Raw genomic sequence first — 22,319 nt, forward strand, 5'->3', positions numbered from 1 at the left:
GGTTCTTGCCATAATATGAATTTTAACAGTTGTCCAATAGGGCTGTCGGCTGTGTATTAACCTGACTTCTGCACAACACAACTGATGGTCCCAACCCCATTGATAAAGCAAGAAATTCCACTAATTAACCCTGATAAGGCACACCTGTGAAGTGGAAACCATTTCAGGTGACTACCTCTTGAAGCTCATGGAGAGAATGCCAAGAGTGTGCAAAGCAGTAATCAGAGCAAAGGGTGGCTATTTTGAAGGAACTAGAATATAAAACATGTTTTCAGTTATTTCACCTTTTTTTGTTAAGTACATAACTCCACATGTGTTCATTCATAGTTTTGATGCCTTCAGTGAGAATCTACAATGTAAATAGTCATGAAAATAAAGAAAACGCATTGAATGAGAAGGTGTGTCCAAACTTTTGGCCTGTACTGTGTGTGTGTATATATATATATATATATATATATATATATATATATATATATATATATATATATATATATATATATATATATATATATATATATATATGTGTGTGTGTGTGTGTGTGTGTGTATATATATATATATATATATGTGTGTGTGTGTGTAGCTATATTAAAAGTTTGAATCATTGTAATCATATATCTTAAACATTAAGCCTGGTGTGCAGGTTTGGGGCTGTGAGTTGTCAAACCACCAACATCTGTTATCTGTGTTGATAGAAAAAGATACGTAATTAAGAAATGAGAGAATCCAACATCACCCCTGATTAAAGTTGTTGTGTGTTTCAGGAGGAGGAGTTCTACCTGGTAAAGTGGAGGGGCTTCTCAGAGTCTGATAACACCTGGGAACCCAAGAGGAACCTCAAATGCCCCAAACTAATGAAGCAGTTTCACCTGGACCTGGATCAGGAGCTGAGGCGCCACAAGAGACGCTGCACGCCTAAAAAATTGGATAAGGAAGTTGCCTCATTCCTGGTTCAAAAAGCCACAGTCCGTCAGAGACTCCAACGCTGGGAGGCCCATCTGAACCAGACACGAAACCACCCAGGTCGCATTTTTGTCATAAACGAAGTGGACCTTGAGGGCCCTCCAAAAAATTTCACCTACATCAACAACTACAAAGTAGGCCCAGGTATCGTGTTAGATGAGATGGCTGTTGGCTGTGAGTGTAAGAACTGTTTAGATGAGCCAGTAAATGGCTGCTGCCCTGGGGCCTCCCAGCACCGCATGGCCTACAATGACAAGGGTCAGGTCCGGATCCGGCCGGGACAGCCCATATATGAGTGTAACTCCCGATGCAGCTGTAGCCCCGATTGTCCTAACAGAGTAGTGCAGAAGGGCATCCAGTTTGACCTGTGCATCTTTAAGACAGAGAATGGCCGAGGATGGGGTGTCCGCACGCTGCAGCACATCAAGAAGAACACATTCGTCATGGAGTACGTGGGAGAGGTAAGATCTGGTCAAACACAGCTTTCAAGTGTTTCTGCCCTGTAGGGATGGGCGATATGGCCTTAAAATATTATATTGATATTTCAGGATATTTTTGAGATAACAATATTCTTGACCAGAGTTGGGTATAACGCATTACAAAGTAACGTGTTAGAGTACTTTGATTACTTTTTGCAGTAACGAGTAGCCTAACGCGTTAGTTTGCTTTTTGAGTAATCAAATACTTAAGTACATTTTCAAACAAGACATCACTTACTTCTGTTACTTTTAGAATGCTGGTCCTTCAGCTCCGAAACAGCAACGGCTGTCGTTTGGTTCTAATAACGGAGATAACGTTAAACCTATCAGTCTGAAAGAAGCCACGGAGCTTGTGGCTCGCTACGTGGTCGGAGAAATGCTGCCGTTGTCTAGGGTGGAGTCTAAATAGGTGGAGTAGGACTCGCTGACAAACATATTTCAGACTCAGGACTTGCATTATGCCTGGTACACACTACACGCTGGTACTCAACAATTATCCCCGGTCGTCTTTCACGGTGTGTGTGATGTCATCGGGTTATTCTTGTCCTATTTTTATTACTTTCACTGTTATTTGAGTCAGAACTGTGTCTGTTCATGTGCCAGCCGACATGTTGCTGTAGTCACCTAAAAGCGTCAGCAGATGGCAGCTACATTTGAAGCGCCATACGTAAACTATCAAGCTACTGTATCTTCCACAGGAAGTTCTGACAAATGTTTCAGAATAAAAGCTTATTTAGAAAATGGAGGGATTCTCTCAGCCGAGGTTATAAGGGGCTTTTAATTTGAAACAAGTGTTGAGTTTGAAATGACGGTGCAATATGTTAAAGGTAGGATCTGGAGGATTTTCAAACAAAACAAAATATAGACAGATACAAATAAAATCCTGCTTAATCATTACCTATGGGCTTCTACTCATGTGTGGTGGTGACTCTGTTTGCAGAGCTCCTGCCCTTTAACTGTATTTTGATGTTTTTGTGAGCTTGGACTGCTTCTGGACGGAGATTTCCCCAGCCAATGAGAGAGCGCAGGTGCCATGCCCGTGCGTGTCTGAGCGTGCACCAGCGTGAGCCTTGCCTGAACCTCTTCTGTGAAGCCTTCATCCATACCTCCGGGCTCCGTACACCCGGGAGAGCTGAGCCTGATAGGAGGGGCCAGATTTGAATGTGTGTTTACAAACAGCAACTGGAAAATCCTCCAGACCTTACCTTTAATTTTATAAGGACAACGGAGCAGATAAAAAGTAAATATATAAACACACAGAGGGATTAATAAATAACGGACTGTCTATGACAGGGGTAGGCAACCTGTGGCTCTGGAGCCACATGTGGCTCTTTAGCCCCTGTCCAGTGGCTCCTTGAGCCTTTGAGAAAAGAAGTCTATGGAAATTCATTCTATGAATCCACATGTTGCCAAACCTGGATAGCAGTGGCAGGTTAGCTATGGATGCCAAATCCAAAAAAGTAAATTGAATGAAATAGAGAATGTAGTAGTGCGTGGACAGATTTGTTTGCTCTCACTGCCAGCTCTGCAAAATTTAAGTACCAAATAATCATAAATAGTGCCCTGCAAGGTGTCCACCTTGTGGTAAAACATATTAACAAATGCTTATTTAGACATAATAGGCTATGTTACCTTGATTATAAGGCTGAAACATGTTTTGCGGCTCCACACAGATTTTTTAAAAATCAATTTTGGTCAAAAATGGCTCTATTAATGGCAAAGGTTGCAGTCCCCTGGTCTATGATATAGTTTGTTTCAAATGAAGCTGGAAGCCTCTGCAGTTGTGGTGAGTAAAAGTCCCACCGCTATTTGTTAATGTTATTACTTTATGTCCGACCGTGAGGATGTACCATTGTTTGCTAGCTTGATGCTAATGACAGTAACGTTAACTCAGCGGGTTGACAAAGTGCCTCTGCTGTTTCACACCATCATTTCCCCCCTTTTACTCTGTGTGGTAACATCCCTAGAGAAAATATTAAAAATGCTGGGGTAGGGCTGTCAACGAATATTCTAAATTCGAATTTAAATTCGAATTTGAAAAAAAAATGGACCTTCGAATGTGAAAATTGATATTTGATTGTGGAGAGAAAAAAAAACCCACCACCACAGCTGTCCTCTTTGTGAGTGGGCGTTGGCCTGGGCCGCTGCACTGAACGCACTGCATAAACGCCAGGGCCACACCGCCCGCGGAAGTGCTGCTGGTCGACAAGCGGTTCTGCTCCCAGTTGTTGCCTCCGTCACCCCCCGGTTTGACACATTTGCTCGCGGCGCTGAAACGGAGTCAAAACTAAATAAAAATGATCTCTTGTTTTATTAGTTTGTGAACAACAACAGTAACTCAGAGTAAGATTCAGATTCTGTAAACAATACCAATAGTACGAAAAAATTAAATCTGCCACAAAGATATGCCGATTTTGCAGATATGGCAAGATATGCCGTCTATGTAAAGTCAACTTGCTAATTAAGGAGCCATTACATGTTCAAGTTTTATAAAGCTGCTCAAACGCCAAAGAGAAGCTATAAGTGAACGTTTCAGACACACAGGGCAGGCTCTACAAGGAAGAAGGAGGACGTCCTCTTCTCTCTCCTTGCCACGGTGCCGCGTAATGACTGCTCTCCACTTAGTTGGGTATACATTAATCTGAATGTTGTCTCTGTGAGCCTGTCCTTCCTGATCAATCAGTTTTACTTCCATTGTCGTTTGGCGCTGTATAATCCTTTTCAGTAGCGTTGTTGTTGCCTGCAGTGAGGTTTTGACTTTATCAATCGGCCCCTCTGCTTCATCCAGCAGACAGGCTGTTGTTTGTTTTGTACAGTTCTTGTTTAATTTCCATTATCTGCTCTTTATTATCCCGTCTAAAGTCTGAATTCGTTCAGTATACTTTGCAGTCTAGCATTACCTGCTCTGTCTTTCTCATTCATGTCTTAGGTGGGGGAGCAAATTCAGCTAGCATTGCTTTGTGGTGGCCATACCTCAGTATTTTATGTCACAGGATTAGTTTCCTACTGTTTGTAGTAACCCTGTTTTCCATCTGAAAACAAACACTTTGCTGTTATCTGAAAAAGCAGTGCTCTAAATAAGTTAATAACTTTCAGAGATGTACAATAATCCAACTCCCACCTTCTCTCCCCCACTACAAAAATCACACCTCTCTGACATTGTCAATGCAAACTGAACCCCCTTTGAGGCAAACACAGGTGGGATCTATTGCAGGGCTCTTCAGTTAGATTGCACAAGGGACAACAGAAGCATTTAAGGTCACCTTTCCTATAGAACAGGTCTATACCCTGTCCTTAACTAAAGAGCCTTATGTTATTTATCTTATTTACACAATGGCATGTCAGTTCTGTCTCTACACGGTGCACGTTTACAATCCTCCTCTGCTCTGTTTTGCGCACAGCGGCCCCGATGCACGCGCACACACACACACACATATACATGCGCAGACACAGGTGAGCACACTAGAGCGCAGCTCGGGACGCATTTTCCCGAGTCCAAGACAGTTATAACCTAGCCTGGTCCCGAACCTACAGCACAGCACTGAACACACAGTCTATGAAGAGGAGCCTGTGTTGCGTTCAGGCGTTGTCACGTAAATAACAAATTCAAGCACTTGAATAGGGATATTTTCATAGGGAGCAACACCTCTCCCACTCGGGCAGCATGCCTCTGTTTGAGGTGCTGCAGTAAATTGGTAGTACTGCTACCTTGGGTAGCAGCAGCCTTCAAACACACTTTGCAGTGGGGTGCTGTTTATTCTGTGTCTGACATCACAAAACCGAAAGGGAATGAGTTCTTCCCGCTCGCTGCCATGATGACTCTGAACTACGTGAGCCAAGCGGGGAGTGTCGGATGTTAAAGAGAAACTCGATTTTCATTAAAACAAATTGACTTAAACTACAAATTTGAATTAATCGATGAAATCGATTTATCGCCCAGTAGGGCTGTACCCAAATATTCGGATATTCGAATATTCATTTCTATGGGTAGGTATTCGTTATGAAAATTTGGTATTCGATATTCGTTTTTTTATTTACTTTTTTTAATTATTTTTTTTTTTAACATATTTTTTTGGTGCTAAATATAGTCTTTTTGTTGTTGGTAAATGTAGGTTATCAATAAAAATCAAAACTTTTAAATTGCATTGTTAAAAATGTGAAAATATAGTATAGCCTACCAACGGAGCTTGTGCGCACAGCACGCTTGAGCACATCCATCTGAGGCTGTGGATCAGTGCCAAGTTTTACCACTTTATCACTATTCCCTCTAACTTGTAGCTGTTTTTTCATTATCTTTTGAATTTAATATGAATTATGGAACCGTTTTTGTCAACGTTTGTTTCCCCCGTTTTGTACAATAAATTATAAGTTTCAACAAGTTTCTTTTGGAGTGCGTGACACAAGTGTGTTTTGAAAACGGCTGCGGACTGTCACCTGCTCAACGCATCAGTACCTTCGGATGCCATGACAGTAATAGATTATAGATTAATAGATTATAGTAATAATGTCAAAATATCATTTACAGGCCGATTTAACAGACGATCACTGCTGCCCGACCTGCAGGCCCATTTGCGGGTCCCGCGGGTTACGGGTTGACCCGCGCATCACTACTCAGCTCAGTCTATAAATGCTGTACACAACAGTAGACATTATATTCTATTCAGGCCGGCAGAACCAGCAGCACATCGGCTCTACAGTGCACGGCACTGCTGATTAACCATTGTATTGCAGCACAGAGTGTCTGCCAGCAACCAATTACTTGCAGAGGCTCCCTACAACTTGTTTCAGCGGTTCCGATGTAATCAGAAGACAAATTAAACAGGATGACTAGCCAATGTGAAAATCAAAAGAAAGCATAGAATAATGTACTGAAGGAGACTGTTGTGCCATCACATTTTTTTGTGGTTTGAGAGCAAAGATCTGGTCGCCACTGTGCAAAACTCCGCAATACAATTAGGTCCGAAAAAACCCTGGAGGAGTTCTTTGCAAGGAGTCTTTGAAAGGAGCCGAGCCCGGCGTAAAACCGGAGAGAGCAGGCAGCATGGCCGCAGCACGGCCACAGCAGTCCCTGGCAGGCTGAGATTATGTGTGCTGATAGATATTTCTAGTAAATATTTGATGTGGGAATGTGATTTTTTTTATTATTATTATTTATTATTTTGTTGTTGTATCCAAAAATGATTGAGGCTTTTGTTCCAGTGATGTCCTGTATTGTTTCCTCCAGATCATCACAACAGATGAAGCGGAGAGGAGAGGTCATGTATATGACCGTCAAGGCTCTACCTACCTGTTTGACCTGGACTATGTGGAGGATGTTTATACAGTGGATGCTGCTCACCAAGGCAACATCTCCCACTTTGTCAACCACAGCGTGAGTGTCTTTAAACTGTGTACCTTTTGATTTGTGAGATACACAAAAAACACCTGTTTGGAACACTCCACAGGTAAACAGCTTAATATGTAACAGGTGATGGTGATGATTGAGTGTGAAAGGGGCATCCTCTAAATGTTCAGATGTTCACAAGCAACGGTGGTTTCTTTGTGGAAACTATAGTGGGCAAACAGTCCAACAGCTTAAGAACAATGTTTCTCAATGAATAACTGCAGAAGAATTTATGGATTTCACATCTACAATCCATAATAGGGCTGGGTGATATGGACAAAAATTCATATCTCTGTATTTTCAGGCTGAATGGCGATACAAGATATATATCCCGGTATTTTCTACGAAGTGGGCTACATGTTCAGTTGCAAGCTGATCCACGGCTGAAGTCCTCTGTTATTTTTGCTGCATGTGTTTTTCCACAGCAGGGCAGGTAATAGAAGTTTACCTGTTGGAGGTGAGCTGTTTGCAGAGGTGCAGTAAGAGCCTGTTGTCTGCAGCTCTTCATCAACATCTCAATATGGCTGTTTCTGCTTTTACTCTTCCTCCCCGATGTATTATTAGAATTGTCTTAATTGATAAAAAAAAAAAGCCGCTAATAAAGTTTCGCTAATTCGGTAATAAACATACCGGTATTTTAATTTTTATAGTCTTAAAAATAAATGTCCCTGTTATTTTATTATGTGAAAACTTTTATTGTGAAGCAGCAAAATAAGGAAGTGTTGAGTTTTTGAGCAGCAACTTCACACAACTTCTAATACAGCTGATAGTGAAGATGAAACCGTAAAATAAAGCAGATATCTAAAGTAAAAACAGGACGCAGGAGAGAAACTAAACTCCAAACCACAGAGATTCAGTTAGAAGCTACAAAAGTACTGAGAGCTGAACACACAGAGACTTTTAAAAACGTCTTATATATATATAAGATATATATATATATATATATATATATATATATATATATATGTGTATATATGTGTGTGTGTGTGTATGTATGTGTGTATATATATATATGTGTATATATATATATATATATATATATATATATATATATATATATATGCGTGTGTGTGTATATGTATACTTTATTAATAATTTATTAATAACTAAATCAATTTTTTCACTCTGTTGTCAATTACACAACTTATGTAATGAAATATTAAATATATATTGTTATTTTGTTTTGCAAAGGTGTCATATAATCCCGTGAGGGGTGGGCAACTAGGTGGCATGACACTAAAAAAAAATAAAATCATTCATACACACAGGTCCGAACACACACATGCACAAACAGGACCTATACATGCACTAAGTGGAGAGATGTCAGAGTGGGGCTGCCCATAGCGGCTGGGGGGTTCGGTGCCTTGGTCAAGGGCACCTCGGCAGTGCCCAGGAGGTGAACTGGCACCTCTCCAGCTACCAGTCCACGCTCCATATTTTGGTCCGGACAGGGACTTGAACAGGCGACCCTCCGGTTCCCAACCCAAGTCCCTATGGACTGAGCTACTGATGCTGTCTTTGAAATATGAATAAGTTAATAAGTAATTTATTCCATTGAAATATTATTGATGTATTATAGAAAAGTGATTTATCTTTTTATAAATGACAAAAGGCACATCTGCCTAATTTGTGCTGTGGTATCGTGATACTACTCAGAACTGTGATACTTTCACTGGTATTGTACTGTGGGTCCCAATTTTGGTACCGTGACAACACTACTGTGCAGTCAGTCTGTATTGCACTGAGGTTCTTTGCTAGCGGTACATTCCTGTATAGTGTTGGTGATGCTGAGAGACTTAATAAGGCAACTGTTTGCAGAGAGGTAAAAAGGGTGTATTTTCTGTTCATTTTTATTATTTCTAGCATCGCCATACATCATGCATAGGGCTTGAGATGATTACATTAACATATGGTTATCTTTTATATCTATGAATTAACCATGACACAAAGCAACCAAATTAAAATGGGACACACACCATTGTGGATTGTCTGTTCCTCATCCTATAGCACATTACATACATTAAAGGGGATTTTCCTTATTTTGATATAATAAGGGATAGAGCTTACAGTTGACTCCCAAATGATGAGAAATAGATAACTGATTCACTCTCACCTGCATTCACTTAATTCACTCTCCACTGAATTGATGGATTTGCTAAATGTCATTTTCTACAATCAATAGATAAATGTCATGTGATTATTTCCTATAAACTGATCATTTCAGAAATGTCATAATCTACAATCAATTATGTGATAAATGCGATGATTCACATAAAATAGTTTGACTAAATGCATCATCTGAAATTTACATAGGAATCAGCAGATAAATGTGATAAATAGTCTATAACTAATATTAATTTACACATTTGGTGAATTTCGTTAGGCATACTTGAATTGTTAGATTTAATAGGTGTTCTTATCTACATATATTTTGTCCCTTTGATGCGGGATTTATATAACATGATATGCTGAAATGCTGAATTTTCTTCGTCACTTGCGCATTTAGCCTGTCGGCAATAATCTGCCACGCCACCTCCCTTACTTTATTAATTGCTGCAGTATTACCTTTTTCCTTAATTATGTCCTTATAGTCCTCATACACTTCCATAAGGAGCGTTTGCTCCGCCGCAGAAAAGGCCTCCACTTGCTCCTTTCCTTTGCTTTTTGACATTTTGCAACATTTTCGGCACTCGACTAGTGTGGGCTTTTTATTTTCCCTGGGTGCGTGTATGAGTTGAGGCTTAACAGGTGAGGCTTGAATTAGCGTCAGTTGGAGCCAGCTGATTTCACTTGATGCAACGGGTTGGCGCTAGATTGGGAATTGGTGTTTAGTCAAACTTCAAGCTTACACCTTAGCCTGGATATCCTTAGCTATGTTGATGGAATACCCCCGTGCAGACAGAGGTGAGGAGTAGGGATGGGCAAACGATCAAAATTCATTATTCGATCATCAAAAAAATTAACGATCAATTATCAATTAATTGATAAGCGAGTATTTCAAAAGAGAGAAAAGAAAAGAGTGCAGTGTATACTGTCGCCGCAAGAGAGCACATCTGCCCCAGTTTTGAGCTTCAACCCCCCAGGCCAAAGAGGAAGAATGGCGCGCATGCGCAGTTCACCCCTGGGTGTTTACAACCGTTGCCAGCCAGAGTTACAGGCTTCAGTTTTCAGCAAAACCTCCGTCTTTCAATGGCGTAGTGTTTTCAGAGGCCTCAAGGGAAGCCGCCGAGGCTTTGGAGAGCGATGAGAGCCTCCGTCTGTTTCTGATTTTTTTTTTTTTTTGCCTGGCATAGGTCCAGCAGGAGTCTCGTAGGCCCGTCGAGCCGCCGTGCTCGCCAGGTGGGGGGTCTAGTTGGCATGGTGGCTCGCTGGACCTATGCCAGGCATTGTAGGGGAAACACTGTGACTGTCGATCAAAATTATTTGTGATCGATCAAAAGCCTTAACAGTCAATCATCGATAATCGAAAATTGATGCCCATCCCTAGTGAGGAGAGTCCCACATCACACGGCATGTTTGAGGAGTCGAAACGAACCAGTAGGAGGAAAAGGCCTACAGTATTGTACGTGTGCTACTGTGGTAACTTCATTCATCTCACAGACTGATTCAGCATAGCTTGTGCAACATATAGACCGATGTAGCACTGTAGACTAACAAACAGACAGATTAAACAGATAAGCAGCTCTGTGTCTCATTGAGTGTTGATGGAGAAATAGTGAGTGAGTGAGTGAGGCGGAGCTGTGCGGAGAGGAGAGATGAACACTGGTATGCATTATGTGACGCAACTTCACCCGATATCGATATAAACAGTATTGTATAAATCTACATCTTGCTTGAAAATAAATCAATATATTGTACAAAATCAATATACCGCCCAGCCCTGATCCATAATATCATCAAAAGATTCAGAGAATCTGGAGAAATCTCTGCATGCAAGGGACAGGGTTGAAAACCAACATGGCCATGACCTTTCACCCCTTAGTCACCACTGCATTAAAAACCAATATGACTGTATAAAGAATATTACTACATGGGCTAAAGAGCATTTTGGAAAACCATTGTCAGTAAGCACTGTTCATCTCTGCATCTACAAATGCAAGTTAAGACCCTACCATGCAGAGTGAAAGCCATATATCAACAACATCCAGAAACACTGCCAACTTCTCTGGGCCCGACCTCATCTGAGATGGACTGACACAAAGTGAAAAAGTGTGCTGTGGTCTGACAAGTCCATTATGGGCGTTGTGTCCTCCAGGCTAAAGAGGAAAAAGACCATCTAGATTGTTACCAGCTCAAAGTTCAAAGGCAGCATCTGTGATGGTATGGGGGTGTGTTAGTGCCCATGGCATCATTGGTAACTTCACATCTGTGAAGGCACCACAGTGTTTCCTCTAGGATTTTTTTTCAGCAGCGGGGGTGGCGGGGGAGGGGGTGAGAGACATCCCTTGGCTGAATACCGAGTACTGAATACCGAATGCCGTTTTTAAGTTTTTCATTAGTTTTTGCAGATGAACCCCCTCCAGATTAGTGTTGTCACGGTACCAAAGTTGGGACCCACAGTACGATACCAGTGAAAGTATCACGGTTCTGAGTAGTATCAGGATACCACAGCAAAAATGAGGCAGATGTGCCTTTTGTCATTTATAAAAAGATAAATCACTTTTCTATAATACATCAATGATATTTCAGTGGAATACATTACTTATTGACTTATTCATACTTCAAAAACAGCATCAATAAGTGATTAACATAGGGGGGATCAAAATAAATAAATGAAATAAAAATCAACCAGCCCCCCCGACAAGTCCCTTCATAAGTAAAGAACAGTCCCTAAAGTGCGGTGAGGTTTGTGGGCCGTTACCTGCCACGAAGAGAGAAATGTCAACGGCTCGTTTCTCCTCTGACACGTCACATACTGTATGCCACCTTTACGCACCCACACAACTGTAGCCTAATTATGCATGTGTCACTTAACCTCAGGTAAGTTTAGTTCAGGTCAAAGAGCAGCACGGAGCACAGAGAAGTAAGTCAAGAGCATGTCAAAAAGTTTACTGCAAACGAAGTGGCAAATATTATCTTGGAGGACATCATTGCACTCGGTTGACTATTTTTCTATTAGATGCAAATATTGTATGTTTCACACATTTTTGATTTGTGAATGAGTCAGTGGAATTTCTTGCAATAATTAAAAAATACTGGCAATTATGTCCGCCTGGCACAAACCACATGTTTTGGACAACTGGGAAGTGACAGAATGTCCCACCATCATGGTTTTTATATTGCCAGATTCTACTTCCAACTTGCTTATCTTACATTTATTAAAAAAAAAGAGAGAGAGAGACAGACAGACAGACAGAGAGACAGAGAGACTATGTGCATGTGATATGTGTTGCAAAGGGTCTGGATTAATGCAGAGGATGTTTAGTTGCATGCAAGACTGTCTGAGAACAGCATTTGCAAACAAACCTCACTTAGCTTTGGCGAAGCCAACTAACCAATGACCTAACTGGAAACAATCAGAACAATGACTCAGTAAACAGCAATAAATCACATTCAACAAGTTAAACAGTCTTGCTTAGCCTGTACAGCTGTGATTAAGCTATGCTCAGAGTCGCTTTGTGGTGTGCTGCTTTTGTTAGCCGGCAGAAGAAGGCTGAAGAGAGAGCTGTGGTTCCAGAAGCAGTCTTTGTTGTGTCCTTGTTCCAGTTGCAGATCTGAGGAAGCCGGTCGCTCGGGGTCTGTGCAGAGTAAGATGTTGGGATGCTAACTCAACTTGGTTCCCCTTGTTGCTGGAAAGTTAGATGCAAACCTTGTGTTTGCAAACTAATTACTCTGGTTTCCAAGTTTTGGCTCCTGCTGTGGGCATGCAGGTCATGATCCAGGAAAAGAGTCTGTGAGCAATTGCAATTGACTGTCTAATAACTCTTTGTTGAAGAACAAAGAACATGAGGTCTCTTACCAGTTCAGATGGCAAGAGGAGAAGCCTTCACATGTCCAGTTTAGATTTTAACAACTGACAAATCATCTGTGGTCCAGTGAATCCCAATAATAGTGTCCCAACCTTTAGGCAAAAACTGTAAAATGCAGACTTTGCCAAAAGGTGGATGCAATTTATAAAATAAATAGGGGTTTTCCTATCAGTATACACATTTCTTCACAGCCACAAAAGCACTGTGCTGGTATGTTTGTTTGTCATTTTTGCTCTCTGTGTCAGTGTTTTACTGAGGGCTTATCTCAGCTCCTTCACACACACCTACAGGGCTACTGACACCGGGGGAACACCTGGCCAGTGGCTGCAGAGACTTTGCTTTGCACTGCCTGTACTGTGTTTAGCGGAAGCTGGTTTGACCACAGAGATGCAAGTGATGGCTAGCTTGACAGCAGTCTTTTACTTGGTCAGCCAAGCTGTCCTGATGATCAAATCCTGACAATGAGTATTATTTCTTGAATCTGGGAAAAATTAAAACTTAATCTGTAAAAAAAAAAAAAAAAAAAAAAGCAGATTTTGTCTATGTGAAGATGCCCTCTCAGAGCCTCAGAGTAGGTCTTTTTCACAGTCAATAATCAATAATTGCGATAAAAGAAGTCAAGACAAGTCATTGCCAGAGCTTACCATTGTCTCTTTTCTTATTTTTTTTTTTTTTTAAAGATTATTTTTGGGCTTTTGCCTTTAATGTACAGGACAGAGTGAAATGGGGAGAGAGAGAGAGAGAGAGAGAGAGAGAGAGAGAGAGAGAGAGAGAGAGAGCGAGCGGGGGGTTTCCTGAAAAGGATCTCTGGATGTAAAGTGAAAGAAAAAACTTGCAGTGACTCATTGATCATGTTACTTGCAGTGTGTACAGAGCTCATCCCTTCCTCAGCCCACACACTGTGGAAATATGCTGTTTCTTTTGATGTTTGCTATTTTAAAGCACAGTCTGAAAAGCTTCTAACAAAAGTTGTGCTCTTTTTGCAGTGTAACCCCAACCTGCAGGTATTTAACGTGTTCATCGACAACATTGATGAGAGGCTCCCAAGAATTGCATTATTTTCAACACGGGCTATTCGGGCAGGAGAGGAGCTCACCTTTGACTACAGGATGCAAAGTAAGCAAGCAGTAAAATAAACCTGACCAAAAATCTGATCTGTTGTTTGCAGAACTCTACTGTGTCTTGTAACATCAACCAAGTGGCGTTGCTAGTGACAGACAGTGGTGGAAAAATTATTCGGATCCTCTACTTAAATAAAAGCACTAATACCACACTCTTAAAATAGTCCACTACTAGTGTCCTAAGTCCTGCATTCTAAAGGTTCTGTATGCAACATTCGACGTATTAATAAAAAAAACGCTATTTGCTTTGTAAAGATATAGTGGAGTAATGCAGTCACGCTCCCTCTGTGTATTCTAATCACTTCTCTGTGGGTTGTTGTGGTGAGGCGGTCTGGCAGCATGTGTGTATCCCATAGGGGTGTAACAATCCATCAATCTGGGTCGATACATTAATAAATGATCAACGATCCAGTTTGATCGATCTGAAGTAAAAACAGCAATCTATGTTGTCATCTTTAGGAGAGGCTTTTATTTTGAAAGTCAGTGTCACCGTCAAACAGCAGCAGGCAGATGGCAAGCAGCTGAGAGGCGGACTATGAGGATAATGTTATTTACTCTGCAATAAATCAGCAGTGTGGAAATATTTTCACTTTCAAAGAAAAAAGGGGGTCAGCAGACAGAGTACATGACATCAGGTTACCTGCCTGGATGGCATCTCACTCTGCTAACTTCTCACTACAGCAGTATTAGCTGCTCTGTTTTAACAATGGTCGCCTGAAAAGACGTGCATGCAGGCCAAAATTCAATCAAGCCATTCTGTCAGGAGATGCAGTGACTTAAACCAATGGTGAGTATGATATAGTATAAATAATTAGGGCTGTCCCCGACTAAGAATTTTCCTGGTCGACCAGTAGTTGTCATTTAGGGCCATTAGTCGACTAGTCACCCGCATGTTTGCGATATTAATTTGATTATTAAATTATATATTTTTGCCGGGGCAACACATGTTTGAGTTCAAGGTCTGACATGTGTAAGTGATTTTTGTGTAATTGTGTAAGTGACATTGTTAACTATGTGCTACATTTCAAAGAAATACAAAACCAAACTAATGAACTTAAATAAATATAGGCCTATTCACACACACTGAGCAAGCCACTTGTTAATTACTCTGTCAGCAAAGCAGTAATGATTGTACTTAGTGGCTAATGGCCTTGTGCTGCTTACATGTTTCAGATGATATGTCATTTTTGTAGTCGACGAATGATGGGTAAATGTTTGCCTGCAGAGTTAATATATCACCTTGGGTTCGTCCTTCACCTTCTCAACATGATCCCACACTTGTGATTTCCTGCCAGACATGTTACTAACTAGCCTGTGGAATAACCGCAGGTACCAGCCCTGTTAATTAGGGGCCGTACACATGCTGCATCTTTAACCACCTAGAAAACACAAGGTTGTGCACTGTGCGCTACTCTTTTGCCTTTCTTGTGCCAGCCTTCAAGAGTGCGGAGGCAGGTTGTGTTTGAGGTTGCTAAGCAACCTTAACAAGCATTGTATAGCCCATTTACCTGAAATCCTGAGTGCAGCTCAGCATCCAATCAAATCTTGCAGACTAATGACCTTTCTGGTCGACTACGGTTTGGTCGACTATTAGGGGACAGCCCTATAAATAGTGCAAGTAGATTGTTAAGTTATGAATGGAGGAAAGTTTGCTGGCCACCAGGCTAATTTATGCAATGTAAACATGCTTGAGCTAATTATGGGTCACTAACAAAAAAACAGTTGAAATGTCTGTAAACATTGACTGTTACTACTGAGCTGAATTTGATACTTTTGTTAAATGATGTTGTTAATCCATGTTTATATCTGTTGGGAGAAGTTTGCCTTCAGGGCTTTATGCCAGATAGACCTTGAAATGAAACAGAATTTGAGTTAAAATTAAAAGATTTCTTCCAGATAGGTCTTTCTGGCAGAAAGCCCTGAGGCTAACTTGCCCCATGTGTTGTTTAATGTGTGTTAGTGGAGTCAGTATAAAGTAAACTTTACTGCATTTACGTGGTTACAGTTAGTTACATAATTTGTGTTGTTTTTATCTTTTACGGCCAAAAGAAAAAAAGAAAGGGCTAGCGGCTTCTTCTGTAACAGACTGAGTTAAATGGGCAGATAATATTGTTTCATATCGATCGCAGGCCCCTGAATTGCACTGTATCAAAATCGTATTGTGGAAATTCTAGCAAAAAAATTGGCAAATATTGTATCATTGTCCAAAGAATGGATGTGATATGATATTGTGATGAAACTAGTGATATATACCCCTAGTAAGTTGCATCTGGCTTCACCTGGTGAAAGCATGGAATCCTCTGGAGAACAAGCTGCAGCTATAATGGCTTATCACAGGAGAACAACTGCTATGCATGGACACTGTTAGCGAAAGCATTCGGGGAGCGCTTTGTCAAGGTGGCAGCAAGACAGCACTGTCCTGTTTAATTTCTGTCCCCACCCAAGCATGATATCTTGCAAGGTAGCCATCACATGCTGCTAACAGTGTGGCCGGGGCTTATCAACACACGGAACTTGTTTCTGTTAATAGCAGTCACTTAAACTTGCTGCACCATTACTAACATTACATCATGCGCCACCAAAAGTTGTTATTCATTCATCTTATATTTTCTGATTCTTTAAACAGCCATATGTGAGAAAATGGCCTAAACTAAGTTAGGGGGTCTATTATTATCATTATCATTATCATTATCATTATTATTATTATTATTACATAGTGGTGATGTGTAAATTAGAGTATTTAAAATATGCCGCTATTACCTGAGAAGGTGATTTAAATATAATTATTCAAATATCACTTAGATGGGTTTTTGATATTAATTTGGGGTAAATTAATTTTTATTTTAAGAGTGCTAAAAAATATTTGGAATAATGATTAGATTAGTTGTTTCATTAATCAACCAATCAAAACAATAATTGTTAGAAATCCTAAGGTGCAGCCGTAATACATATTTACAATGAATAAGCCATACAATTTGTTGTTTGTTTTTTGTTTTGTTTTTTGTTTTCATTTCTTTTCTTTTTTCCATAGAAAGTTTAAATGGGGCTTAGTATGACAGTGGCATTCACACAGTAACACACTGAGGCAGAAGCTTGTCCACCCAAAGGATCAAACACCCAGGCAAAAGCACAGAAATGTAGTGTATGCAGTTCAATTCAGCCAGGAATGCACAGATTTGTGCACTGGGGAGACTAAAGAACCACTCCACAAGCACATGGCACAGCACAGGAGAGCCAGCTCCTCAGGTCAAGGCTCAGCTGTCCGCTTACATCTAAAGGAGGAGGGACACTCCTTCAAGAACAGCATTGTTCACATCTTGTCCAGAAAAGAAAGATGATTTGAAAGAAATGTCAAAGAAGTAGGGTTGGGAATCTCTCTGTGATAGACGATTCGATACGTATCTAGATACACGGGTTACGATACGATTCAAAAACGATATATTTTTAATACAGAAGGATTTGATACGATTCGATACAGTGTAGGCTCGATACGGTTCGATTCGATACGATTCTATGGTTAACATTTGTTGACGTAGACATTAATCATACATTATAAAATAAAGCAGCCAATTCTATAAAAATGACATTCTTACAGTCTTTTCAAATTTGTAAAATACCACATCCCCAAGCATTGTTGCTGTGTGGCACTGGCAAAAATAAAATAAAAAGACAAACAACAACAAAATCACATGTCAAATGTATTTATTTTTAGACATGGACAAAAAAAGGCTCGCTGAATGAACATCATTTTGTTGGATGGGATCAATATAAAAATGAGAAGAAGTTTTAAACTTTAAGTGAAGTGAACTTTAAGTAAAATTTAAGTGTTTTAAACCTACTTGTTGTGTTGTTTTTATTGTATTGTCTGTGTTTTTGTATGTATCTTATATGGACTTGAGTCTGGAATAAAGTTTATCATAACGCTGTACAATATAAACATAAAGCAGAATAAAATAATAACATGCAATGTAGGGGCAGAATCTGACATCTCCTGTTAATAGTTGACGTCATGGACTGTGATGACTAGCAGCTTATCACTGACAGCATGTCAGACTATTTCTCTGTGTTTTCTACACTGTGTTTGTCATTTATAAAAAGATAAATCACTTTTCTATAATACATCAATGATATTTCAATGGAATAAATTACTTATTGACTTATTCATACTTCAAAAACAGTATCAATAAGTGATTTACATAGGGGGGATCAAAATAAAATAAATAAATAAAATCAAAATCAACCAGCCACCCTCCTCCCCTGACAAGTAAAGAACAGTCCCTAAAGTGCGCTGAGGTTTGTGGAAATGTGAACTGCTCGTTTCTCCTCTGACACGTCACATACCTGTGTGCTGCTACGGCTCGGCTGTTCAGGTATTTCTGGGCAGTCATGACACCGAAGACTTCTTGGACCGGGCTTCTCGGTCGCCGGTAAGCCATTATCTTGTGCCATGGAGCACTATGGCCGCCGTATTTGACAGGAATACGTATTTCTGTCTGTGTCTGTGACCCCCGTTCAACCCACAACCGACAGGATTCGCCTTTAGTTTCTGCTGCGGCTTGGCTGCTGCCTGGTTTATCCAACCAGCATTGGCTTCTGTTCCTCATCTCCACCAGTCAAGCTGACACTGATGTTTACATCCATTATCGTTGTCAGTAATGCCTGCTACGGTCCGGAGCATGCCACCGGCTCTCGTGTTGTTTTAGAGATGCAAACTGTTAAAGCCAGTCAGCTGATTGCTAGTCTCGCGATACCCGAATCCATGACTCTACAATCAATTCATCTAAGGATTCTTGGCTGATTCATATCGATTGAGGAGGCTGCTACCGATGCAGCCGTATCTCTTGCTTGTCAAACCGGATATCCGGTCGTATCGGTTAATCGTTCCCAACCCTAGAAAAAGCCATCTACGTCACACTCGAACGATTGTTGTTAAACAATAGTTTAACAATAGTATATTGATGTACACTTTAAGATTATTCACTGAACTTGAGCTTCTTAAATTTCAGTTAAGACTGGAAAAAATGAGTTGTAAAAATTTATAACTGTGTGTAAACAGGAACACTTCATCCTTCAGTTTATAACAAACATTCAAAATCACCACAGTTGGAGATACATGGTTTTCACTGGACAGAAAGGGGATAACAAATTGTCATTGAAAAGGTAACTAGCAGCCAAAGGTAGAAGTATAAAGTAGCAGAAAATGGAAATACTCAAGAACAAGTAGCTCATATTTGTACAGTACTTGATTGAATGTGAATGGGTGGCTGTGGCTCAGAGGTGGAGCATGTCGCTCCACCTCTGAGCCACAGCCACCCATTCATATCACATCACAGCTTGATGGGTGTACCACCGGTGTGCAAAGCCATCTGAGTAGCAGGTGGCACACTTGTATGGTAGCCTCGGCCACCAGTGTGTGAATGGGTGAATGTGACATGTAGTGTTAAGGGGCTTTGAGTGGTCGGAGGACTAAAAAAAGGGCTATACAAGTGCACTCCATTTACTTAGTTACTTTACAGCACTGATGACAGGAAGCAATGGAAGAAGTGGCACTGATATTGATACTGATTTTCTTTCAAGCTTATCAGTTCATATGCTGACAGAACATCCAGGTCCATACAGGGGCGGAAAAAGCCAGACACAGGCCTCAACTGTATCCAACCACTCTGTAGTCTTTTTTTTTAGTTTTTAAAATAACATAAGTGTTTTCATTGAACATAATGGTAATAGTTACAGGGTTAGCAGTTGCCCTGTACACCACAGCCTTGAATGAAAGGGCACCATCACATTGACTGTGCTGTTACCAGCCGTCTATAAGGGCGATACAGTTGTGAAGGACTTGTGTTCAAGCAAAGTTAACTTGCTTGCTTTTCAACTGAGCTGTCTCCAACCTGATTTCTTTTTGTTTCCAGTTGATCCAGTGGACACAGAAAGCACCAAAATGGACTCCAGTTTTAGTCTAGCAGGTCTCCCCAGCTCTCCAAAGAAGAGGATTCGAGTGGAGTGTCGGTGTGGATCAGACTCCTGTCGAAAATACCTGTTCTGACAAAGGACTGCTGAGAACACAACACTATCAGCTGTGTAAAGACGGGGAAAATTGTACAGATTTGTATATGAATTTTTATTATCTTTTGTTTTTTAAAAGCTGAAATTCACCATCAACTTTTCATATGTTAACGTGACTTGACACAATGTGATTTAAAAGCACAATCCAGAATTTCAATCTTGTGATTTACTTCAACAGAATGTAGAGTTTCTTGATTTACACTGAATTTAGGGCTGCATCAATGGATTATGTAAGATCCTTATTCCAACAATTCGAAATATCTTTCTATAAAAAAACAGATCCATGATCATGCGCAGTAGCCAATCCCTGCAGGGTGCAGTACAAGAATACTTGGCCCCTTAGCTTTGAAGTAAAATATTTTCTATGGTTGATTTCTTCAGGCTCTTAAAATGTATAAATATTCTACAAGTACATGACACAGGTATTTGCCCAATCTGTTTCATTGCAGTGATAATTCTTAATTATTAAAGGAATTCTAATTCCTTTATCTATGAACTGTCCCTACTTCTGTCACTCTTGTGGCTCTGTACAGTATCTATTCTGTGGTCAAATAGATAATTGTTTTACAGTGTGTGTGTATATAAACATTTTAGTTGTTAGTATTTCAAGGTCTGACTTTCTTATAGGCGGAGAACAAAAACAATGGCTTGATTTTGAAGTGGTTCACTTTCAAAGTATTCAACACGTTCTATCACTAGGTGGTGCATTTGACCAACTATAGCTGTCAGCCACATAATACAGGAAATGTGTGTTTCACTTCCTCCAGGACAATTGACCTATGGCTAAGCCACGCCCCCCTCCACTCACTCAGACAAACTATCAACACCGGCGCTATGGCAGGTGTCACAGTACACAGCATTTCACAGGAGGCAATTGATGTTTTTTGGGGACATAACGATCAGATGTCATTGAGAAGTAACCAAAAGGGCCTAAACTACGCATTGGAGGGATATATTCATCATTTTATTGTTGAGAAGGTCGATGAAAAGCTTAAATTACAAGCCAAAATTTACAGGTCACAGTGTACGCTTGTGAACTGTATCTTGTTGCCGTCGCCATCAAAGACAAAGTTTTAGTGCCACTGAAGTTAAGGTTTTTGGCTCAGAATATGAGAAAAGGATAACGGCCTTTTTACCATCTTTATCAAGAGTGTCTCTCCGTTAGTTTGGTGCTACAGTATTTACATTGAATCATTCAGCATAACGTTTGCCAACCTTTGTTATCTCTGCCATTACAGATAAGTTAATGAAGCTAAGCTCCAGAAGTTAATGTTAGTTTAACTGGAGCCCTTTGGACAACAGCTAACAATGATGTACGATCACCAAAGTACAAAACTAGAACAAAATAGGCTAATGAACTCCCAGCAAACAAGCTGACAATGATGAACAACACAGCTAGGAGCTAATGTTAGGCTAACTTTAGCTAACGTTAGCTAGAGATGTTAAAGATAACTTTATATTTCTTTCCAGCAAAGTGACAATATGTTGCCTCAAACACAATGTTGACTTACCTTAGAACAGATGTAGACATCATTGTTAATCTTATTCACGTTGAGTTGATGTTGTGGTCTAACGTTACCACACAACTTTATCCAAAGGAGACACTTTTCTTGGTTGAGATGTGGTTTAAAGTGTAAAAAATACACCCCGACGCCCAGCCTCTCTGCTGTAAAGCCCTGTGAGGCAAATTGTGATTTGTAATATTGGGCTTTATAAATAAAATTGATTGATTGACCATTTTTAAACTCCAAATCTCCAAAAAAAAAGCCCAGAAAACCGAACAAAACTGATTTTCTGTAATGCATTTCAATGAACGGCCATGCAGAGAATGTCCGATTATATGGGTATGGCTATACGCACTGTGATTGGCACATCGCGTTTGAGGGCGGGCTTAGCCATAGGTCAGTTGTTGGCATGTGTACTACTTTGTACAGGGTGTCAGCAGGTTCTTAAAAAGCCTTAAAATGTCTTAAATTTCCCTGGTGACAAGACGTTGATGAACCTTACTCCCTCTAATATGATGTGTCTCAAGATGATTTGTCCAATAATTAGTCATACATGTGGTTTAAAAGAATCTTAAAAGGTTCTTAAAAGCATTAAATTTAAGCAATTCATCTATAAACAATCCATCTGCTCCATGTTCACTCCATATGCTCCATATGTCAACTCCTAACACAATACTTGCTTTATAGAAGAAATGATTAGGAAATGAAAGGCAGAAAATCTCGTGACATTTTTCAGACATGTTCGGGGGGGTTGGTCCATCAGATTCTCTACCTTTTCCACTGAATTAGCGCGTGTGCGATGTTTTTTGTAAACACAGGTAAACCTACTAAAAACAG

At 40.3% G+C, this 22,319-nt stretch overlaps 1 protein-coding gene across 2 annotated transcripts in view; it reads left to right on the forward strand.

The window, feature by feature from the left end:
- LOC117258208 (histone-lysine N-methyltransferase SUV39H1-like) overlaps positions 1 to 22,319 on the forward strand; it is a 28,853-nt gene extending 6,534 nt beyond the window's left edge. For both annotated transcript variants that reach the window (XM_033628844.2, XM_033628845.2), the window contains exons 3-6: positions 764 to 1,423; positions 6,666 to 6,812; positions 13,780 to 13,909; positions 19,824 to 22,319. In XM_033628844.2, the coding sequence (XP_033484735.1) occupies positions 764 to 1,423; positions 6,666 to 6,812; positions 13,780 to 13,909; positions 19,824 to 19,957 (1,071 nt within the window). In that variant the 3' untranslated portion in view covers positions 19,958 to 22,319. The remainder of the gene's footprint in view (positions 1 to 763; positions 1,424 to 6,665; positions 6,813 to 13,779; positions 13,910 to 19,823) is intronic.

Source organism: Epinephelus lanceolatus, chromosome 8 (assembly GCF_041903045.1).
Source record: "Epinephelus lanceolatus isolate andai-2023 chromosome 8, ASM4190304v1, whole genome shotgun sequence".
Classification (NCBI taxonomy): domain Eukaryota; kingdom Metazoa; phylum Chordata; class Actinopteri; order Perciformes; family Serranidae; genus Epinephelus; species Epinephelus lanceolatus.